General features: G+C 33.9%; 1 protein-coding gene across 1 annotated transcript in view; it reads right to left on the bottom strand.

The window, feature by feature from the left end:
- Window positions 1-446: 446 nt before the first annotated feature.
- LOC114327941 (uncharacterized) overlaps window positions 447-9423 on the bottom strand; it is a 32038-nt gene continuing 23061 nt past the window's right edge. Inside the window, exons 3-4 of the mRNA XM_028276665.2 lie at window positions 7838-8004; window positions 447-5630 (exon numbers count right to left, since the gene is read on the bottom strand). Of these exons, the coding sequence (XP_028132466.1) occupies window positions 5430-5630; window positions 7838-8004 (368 nt within the window). The 3' untranslated portion in view covers window positions 447-5429. The remainder of the gene's footprint in view (window positions 5631-7837; window positions 8005-9423) is intronic.

Below are 9423 nucleotides of genomic sequence, written 5' to 3'. Positions count from 1 at the left end.
GAACTTAACAACAAAATGCAAGGAATGCATACAACAATAAGGAGAAATGCTGAATGTGATTGAGAAATGTGAAATGCTACATACTATTATCTAAGGAAAGATAGAGGGAAGCGCGGCCCCGGACGGTGAAAAACATCCTGGCATAGGACCCTCCGCCAGTGGTATGGAGCGAGCACCCCGAAACTATTTAGGTCAGCTGTGGACACACTAAAAATCATGAGAGTGATCGCCATTGTTCTGGGAGGACAAGGGACTTAAAAAACAAATTTATTTCATATATGGCGCCAAACTAAAATCTTTCGTGAATTTTGGAACACCTATCTCTATCTCTCAGACGTTTTTATCATGCTATAGCAATCAATTGCTATACTTTTTAATTATTGTATAAACGTTGCTCCTAAATTTACCTGGGTTCTAAAGTTTTTTGTTCATAAACAAAAAAAAAATCCAAATAGGTGTTTTTTTTTATTAAAAAATAATACATACACCTACTTAATATATCTATTAATCTATAACAAAAAATAATGAAATTATAAAAATTTAGATTGCGAATAATCAGCAATGAATTAAAATGACAAATAATTTGTTGTGATACCAAAGTGAGAAGTATAGGCATGTATAAATCTTATATTCTAAATATGACACGATCTTACATAGTAAAAAATGAGTTAATGACTTTAAAATGCTTTAATGGATTTGTTAGTTACTTTTTGCTTACTCGACGGCTTGGATTAAATGATCTAATACTACAATAGTTATCAGAGCCCTAATTTTATATTAAGTGATGTATAGCAAAAATTAACAACGAGAATTTTGTTGACAAAGCCTACCAAACCCATTAGCAAAAATACTCCTTGTGGCACATATACTTCTCACATCATAAATATATTTCTATGATAAATATACAAATTATTATACCTTGGCCAAAGTATGTATTATTTAATTGGTGATTCGTTAACATGAAAGATTAGCTATATAAATATATGTAATAAGCTTTTTGCACTTAACAAACTTTTTTACTTTCTAAATACCATGTTTTATCAGATCAATAGCTCAGCGGCCTGGTAGACTTCTTTCGAACTGACTAGATTACTAGGATTCTAGTTCGAGCCATATACCAGACAAATTTTTCAAGCTGTACCAATGTACAAATTTAATCACTTTGAAAATTTTTTAAATTTTCTATTTTTTAATTATTTTAAATTAAATTGCAAACATTCAAGAATACTTTCTGAAAATTTCAGATTGATATGAGCAAAATTACCAGAAATATAGCACGTTGAATATCCCTACCTTCGAATTGCTTTGCAGCATCCTCGCGCCAGTGCGCTTGAGCGTAGTGAGAAATGATCAACAGCTGTTCCCCTTCTCTTTGTAAATTACTCCGCGATTCAAAAACATATTCCGGTATGCATCATTTTACGATTTCATAGACATAAAAGAAATTGAAAAATAAAAGTTGTCATAACTTAAAACGCATCTTTCCCAAAACTGCCTTTTTCAAAGGCGGTGGATACTTCATTTCATGAGGTAACGCTGTCGATATATTTTTTGTTTAACAATAATAAATATGTTGACTTTCACCATTTTTTACAAGAAATTTCGTTATTTTGACTTCTGAGTGATACCAAAAACTCGACAGCGTTACCTCGAGAAAAGATAATAAATTCTTTTTTAATTTTCTGTGTCACATGATCCAGAGACGGGTTCTGATATTCACCGCAAAATCAATATTTTTTCTTCTTCTTATTTTCCACCGTTGGCTTATTTTTCAATATTTCGCCTTAAATTTTTTTTTGAATACCTATTTGAATTGCACTGAATATGCTTCATTAATTTAAAAATTTCTTCAGGCCTGTGAGTGTGCTTTCTTTTTACCTCGGGTAGGTTACTAGCCTCACCCGAGAACCTTCCTTCTTTATCCGGGCTTAGGACCGGCAACGTGAATGCTGAGATATTCAATTCACCCAAGTCCCCACAAGAGGACTTATTTTATTTTTATTTGGTGTACGTCGTAAAAGATAGCCAGTATGGGGAAGACTCTCTACATCTAGTCCATGCCGACTGTCTTGGGTATTTCTGTCTATTTTCTGTTTATTTGTTATTTCTTTGTTTGTTCTGTCCTGGGGCAGCTAGTGGGGGAGGACATTTTACATCCAACCTCGCTGACTGCCTCCCTTTTTAACCTGGAGTAAATGGGTATGAGTGCGAGTGTGAATCGATGAATGTATGAATGATTGGTGTTACTCGTAATTGCCAACTGGTTCTGTTTTGCTAGTTCCATCGTAGATGGGGGCACACTGGTCGCCCAGCCCGCACATGGGTTGCGCGTGGACGGTCGCTTCACCGGCCGGTCTTGCGTAAGGCTCGTGCGGAAGGGGGGAGCGGGGGCCACCCAATCTATGAAATGCACGCGAAGACTGCGAAGAGTGCCAGAGGGGAGTTAGGAGTAAGGTCGACGGGTCAGACATGCTCGCGAAGAGCGGTTCCAGACTCGTCGGCTGGAGAAAGAGGGGGTGGGTTTAGTCGGTAGGCGGCCCATCAAGATGAAGTAGGACGGACTGAATCCGACACACCTGGGACACCTTCCCAGACGGTCTTGCAAAGATTCCCACATCCCAAAAAAAAGTCCCCGCAGGCGAAGGACAAAAAGACTGATGGAAACGTGTGAAATGAAAATAGTTCGAGATATCACAGGAAAATCATTATGGGATAGACAACGTTGCACAGACCTCATTCAGGCAATGAAAGGTGTAATATAGAGAATATAAATGAGTGGACACTGAAACGAAAAAAAGAATGGTATAACCATATAAACAGAATGGGAGAAGGAAGACTGGCAAACATAGGACGAGACAGATCACCAAACTGCCGAAGGAGTATAGGAAGGCCAAGGAAGAGATGGAGCGACAACCTGGATATCTGATGAGGAGGCATCCGAAGATGGAACAGGCGCGAGCCTATTAAGGAAGCAGGAAGAAGAATTTATAAATAAAATAATTATACCAAAGTTTCATAAAAAATTCACACAAATGTGCTTGAAATGTTGATGTCAAAGCTTAAGTTTAAAGTTAAAATTTCATATTAACAAAAATCACCCTTTATGACGAATCTGCAAATAAAAGTTATCTCACAAGTACAGACATCAAAATAAACCGACATCAAATTAGACTGTTGATTTCACATTGGAATAGAACGCTCAAGGGTACATTGTTTTTTTTTTCATTTGAGGAGTTCAACTAGTAGATAAATATGAGCACAATATCGAGACATCTCAAAAAATCATGTTAGAATAGGCTCTATTAATTGTTTTGGATGGATACTTATACTTATTCCACAGAATTTATCATATACTATTTACTTATATTATTTATTAATATTTTCTTTGTAAATAACATTTTATTTTCTTTAAGAAGTATCAACACCAGAATACAACCGAAAACGTTTTGATTCATTCCTTTTTTATTTGAATAAATACTCCTAAGAAAAATAGAGAATCAAATGTCAACATAAATCAATTCCTTAATAAGAAATAGACAGGCACTTATTTGAAAAATTTTTAAATTTTAATTTAATTGGAAAAATATTTATTTAATATGATTGGTAATTAAGAAGATTGCACAAATTTTTATTTTATTAATGACTTCTAAAACATCTACACCACTAATTGCTTTCGTTATGTAAGAAGCAATTGGATATCTTAAATCCTAGGTTTTCTCCCAAAATGTAGGAAATCGATATTTGAACTCTTCGTGTAACTTTGCGTCGATTGAAATATGATATCGCTAATTTTGAGTCATTTTTGCCAAACTTCCAGTCATAACTTTTTACCCAGAGATGACATCAAAACCAGAACTAAATATTCGAGCTCGACTTTTCAATACGCGTCGTTTCATATATCACATGTACTATGGTTCTTTTCATGAGCATTTTTCAGTGCGTCACAGTTTTTCGATTTCTCTCTAACGCATTAAATTGTATGTGACAGAAAAAAACGCACGTCTCTGATTACATTTCGTCGGTGACATTTATAACATTTAATCGAGTTGTCAATAGATGACGCTAATAATAGAATATTAAATAATATTATATTATTCTATATAAAAAAAATTTCGTGTTATTTTATTAAAGTGTTTAATGTTTTTTCACCATTGAGGAGATTGATCGACTTAACATTAAACATGTTGAACATCATGCCGACTATTACTACTATAAAGATAAATATAGAACGGTAATAAAGAAACAAAAAAAAAAACCAAGACGTTAAACACTAATCTCGAAAATAAACAAACAAGTTCCCATTCGACAGAACTACAGACACTAAATATTACTTGTCACTTTTCCTTAAAGAATAAATAGGTACTTACCGAAAAAAATCAAATTAAGAGAGGACAGCAGTTAGTCGTTCTAACAATAATTATGTTTGAAAATAAAAATTACAATAACATTTAAAGAATAAAAGTTAAGTAATTTGATAAACTAATAAACAATAAATTCAAATAAAACCAACAAATGCACTAATGACACTGTCACTTAAGTTATATCAACGACATGCCATATTGTTTATGCTTGCTTAACTTATTGTGGTTTTTATCGACAAGCGGATTAATATAGCGATACTAGTTTCTGTGACTAAAAAAGAGACCTAGCATAAAAGGTCATTTGTGAATAATGTCATGTATGGAAAAAGTTAGAGTAGAAGAACTATACCCAATACATAGCAACACACAACACAACCCTGAACAAATGGGTGCGTTCGGACAACCACAGCGGCTGACCGTCAGCACAAATCGGCTGAGTGGTTGTATCCAGCGCTGTAAAGGAAAGCTTAGAACGCTCAGCGGCTGACTTCCAGCTTCCAGCAGTGTCGTCTGAACGCTATCGCTTACTCAGCTGTCCATCCGCTGTGGTCATTCCAACGCACCCAATGATTAAATTTTTAATTAAATAAAAAAATTGATTTAAAGATTACTGTTAAATTTAAAAATGTGATAATGGAATTTAATTTAATTTTTTCAACAATCACATCTACGATACAGATTACACAAACAAATTAACACACAAAACAGTCAAAATTTGATACCTATGGTGGCAGTAACATAATTTCAAACAATGTTTTTCAACCATATATTGCTAGAGTCCATAAGATATGTAGTCTTATGGAGTTCATAAAGGAGTATTTTATATTTTAAAATACATACTACATTCTTGGGTTTATTAGACTTCGTTCCATTAAGCCTATCATAAAAAATAGTTGGCAGCAGTTCTTCTACATTTAAAAAAACTAGTTGACCTCCTCAAACTTGTACGCGTCATTGCACTATACAGAACGATAATGTATCACAAAATCCGAAAACAAAATCTCTTTGTAATATAAATACAAAAACTCAGTCTAAGATAACTATGTAAATATTCAAAAATAATTTTTTTCAATCATCTAAAACGATAATTTCATATTTTTTTTCCTGCTCCACGAATACAACGTCATCGTCATCTTCGTCATCGTCAATTACTGAATCGGCCTCCACGACTAAATCTTCTACATGTTTAACACTTCCGTTAACTTGTAAGTCAGTGGAAACACAGTTCTCGTTCACTTTTATAACGGAATCGGAAGAAGTGGACGATACCTATAATTAAATAAGATATATAGTGAATTTTTTGTTAAGACTAAGGTTAAATAAAAAGTGTATATAAAAACTTCTTGAAATATGAAAAGTATAGTAATTATAATCTAACTGTAATATTACTAAAAACAATTATACACAATCATTGGATATACTATGCGAATCAATAGAACAGTTCTTATCCAAAATCGGCCATATCTACTCCGGCAACCACCTATCCTTAATGCAGAATAGCAATAAAAACAGTAAATCAGTAATCAATATTATTCCAATTTTTGTTTATTTAAATTAATTGCCTCGACAACTAGGGCCATTGGCATGGTACAGTTGATTTCGCAATCAGATTATAGTGTAATGTGTAGTGTGTTAAGTAAATGTCTTGTTACGTAATAAAGTCGATTTCATTATCTTTAGAAAGAGACGCTAATTGTATCCGAACGTCTACGTTCCCTCCGGTGAGTAACCCACAAGGTTAGAAATTATGGTTATTTATTAATTTTTAATAAAGAAAAATTTCCTACCCAGCTGGGATTCGAACTCACAACCATTGGATCCAAAGGTAGGCTCTCTTACCACTTAGCCACGGAGGGGATAATTTCAGTATTAAGTTATATCAAAATATGTATTCTCGTCGCAGGTTTCATGTCAGTGAATGTATAGTAGCATTGCGAAAAATAATGTTTTATTTGAATATGATACAAATCTGACAAACTTTTTTTTATTAACATATAAGATTTTTTACAATATGTTTCACAATAACAATAAGTAAAATTGTTTGCCTTTCCAATGTCAGAGAGATGTAAGGCCCAGTGACCAAGGCACCAGAACACAATGGCTAGGCGCTGTTGAAAGCATAGCTTCCACTATACCACATTTCAGACATGAGATTCAGTGTACGACGGATACCCCCAATATAAACTAAATGAGAATCTTCTTGACAACGTTGCCAATCTTCACTGCATCGGCCGTAAAAGGTAGTATTAGCCAGGTACTTGTAGAGGATTATCTCTGTTAAGCTTCTGTGGAATACTGAAGGAGGATTTATTTATGATAATTTGATAATTCACAGAATGGAAAACCCGCTTGCAATATACAACCGTACTGATTCTAATGTTTGAAACGGAGAATAGTGTAGGCACTGTCAGGACTGCCTAAAGTTGTTTTTTCGTTAAAATTTTCGTGCGATGATTTTATACGATCTTAAAGTTGGTCTAACTCTTGTGTTTCGTGATAAAGCACCAGACCAATCAACTAACCGTGCATACCGCTGGGCCACATTTGTGGTCCTGGAAAAAATTGATGATCTGGGCGGCATATTAGAAGCAAATTGAATATGTTATCTATCATGAGATTCGTGCATCATTGGGCATAGGCACTGGTCAAATACAAACAATTTTGCCTGACCATTTGGAAGTTAGAATTATGTGCAGTCTTTGGGTTCCTCATAACTTAACTGCTGTCCATAAGAAGGTACGTGTGGATTGATGACGCATCACACTTAAACGATTTAACGGAGGCAGATCAAATTTGTGAAAGCGAATCGTGACTGGTGATTATGTATATATTGCTAAGAGCCCAAAACTCAAAATTAATCAACAATATGGGTGTTTCAAGACGAGTCAAAGCCATGAAAAGTAGTTCGACCTCAACGTTGATAAACAAGTGTCGAAGATTTTTTTTGGAAAAAGGGACATGTGACATGTTGCCACGATTTTGTTAGAGAATAAATAATTATCTTCAATGTTGAATGGTATACAATCATTTGCTTGCCTGAAGTGTTTGATGAACTGCACAAAACCAACTGGAATCGTAGTATCCCCTGGCACCAAAACACTGCCAGTTTTCACACGGCTCGTATAACATCGTGATTGCTTTGTGTTCCCGAGAATCAAAAACAAACTACGCGGTACACGATTTAAGACGACGCGCCGATAGAAGCATGCGAAATTCCATTTCTGAGATACCTACTTCGGACTGGGATAAATAGTGCGACGATTGGTTTGGCTTCAAAAATGTATTGATTCGAACGACGAATTCAAAATTGTATTGATTTTAAATGCGAATACATACCTACTATAAAAAAACAATAAAGCTAATTTTTACCAAAAATATGTTTCTTCTATTATTTGTGCAAAACTTTTTGGTGTACCTATCTTATAATATAAAATCAGTATTTAAAATAAAATATATTATGCAAAAAAATTACTTACGTTTTGTAAACTATTGTTTTTATCGGATTCATTGATTTCATCTAACTGAAGAGGGGCGTCATTACTCTCTTCTCTAGAGCATGATCCATTATTAGCTGCAATAAGATCAAATGGTTTCTCTTTATCAGTTGTGTCTGGTACTTGAACTGCTGATGTTGTATCTGCAGCTAGAATGTGATAGAATAGAATAGAAAGATGCTTTATTGTCACTGAAAATTTTACCATTTTATGGACAAAGCTTACATATAGTCAAAAAATATCAGTAACAAATACAATTTACTAAAATTAGATAAATCGTCAATATACAGTATATAAGAGTATTAAAGTAAAGCAAAAACAAAAACAATATATTGCAAAATTGATATAAATTGCGAATTGAACTTACGACAAATAAAATCAACATTAGGAACTAATAAGTTTAAGCTGCTGCATATGAAACCCAATTTTCTTAGTTATTCATTAAGAAATTCTTCTATTGAATAACTAATATGGACTTTTCGATAGATAGGCTTTTGTCATTTTACGGAACTTTGGGAAAGATGTGGCAGAGTTAAGTTGTAATGGGAGATGGCTGTATAGTTTTTTTTGCCGAATATAATATAGATTTTTTTACTCAGTGGACGGGATCGGTAAATAAATATCAAAGGTTGAATTTCTGGTAGAAATTCAAATAAATAAATATCAAAATAAATTAAAATAATAAATAATAAATTAATAAATAATAATAAATTATAAATAAATAAATAAATTTCAAAATATTAATTAAATATCAAAGGTAGAGATGGAAGGACGCCAGTGACCTACGCAAAATGGGAGTACAGCAATGGCAAATAGCTGCTCAGGACCCACAACAATGGAGGGAAATAGTAAACGCGGCCAAGACTCACATAGAGTTGTCGAGCCAAATGATGATGATGATGATGAATTTCTGGTGGAGTAGAGATGATTAGGACTTGCTGGAAAGACATGAAGGTGTTTAACGAATTAAACAAACCGTTTCTAGAATATAAAAGATGGAAGTGTTAAAATTCCGTGATCTCTGAAGTAACTTCTGCAATGTGTAGTTCTTCTGATGCCAAACAGATATCGTATTGCTCTTTTTTGCAATTTAAAAATAACATCAGATTGAGCAGCTGTACTATAACTCCAAAAAGGAAGACCATATCGAAGATTAGACTCGAACAACGAAAAATATGTTATTTTACAAGATGCTACATCGATTTCCCTTGAAATAGATCTTATTGCATAGCAAGCTGAGGCAAGTTTCTTACTTCACGAATCGATATGAAGGGACCATTTGAGGTTGCTGTGCAAAAAAATACCAAGAAATTTTACAGAATCAACTGTACTGATATGGCTGTTATTAAGAGGCAAAGGTTGAAGAGCTTCTTTATATGAAAGTGCTACTGTCTTATCCGCGTTAAAAGAGAGTCAGACCAGGTCTTTATCGTCAGTAGATCCAAAGTTATAGTTGCATGAAGAGTTGCAATAGTTGAGTTTCTCCAAGTGATACTGGTATCATCAGCAAAAAGACAAATTTTTCTATCGATTTTTAAATTAGTGATGTCATTTTATAAAGATAAGGA

The sequence above is a fragment of the Diabrotica virgifera genome, chromosome 6 (genome assembly GCF_917563875.1).
Source record: "Diabrotica virgifera virgifera chromosome 6, PGI_DIABVI_V3a".
In the NCBI taxonomy this organism is placed as follows: Eukaryota; Metazoa; Arthropoda; class Insecta; order Coleoptera; family Chrysomelidae; genus Diabrotica; species Diabrotica virgifera.
The sequence above is the reverse complement of the archived record's forward strand: the minus strand, read 5'-3'. Positions and strand labels throughout refer to the sequence as shown.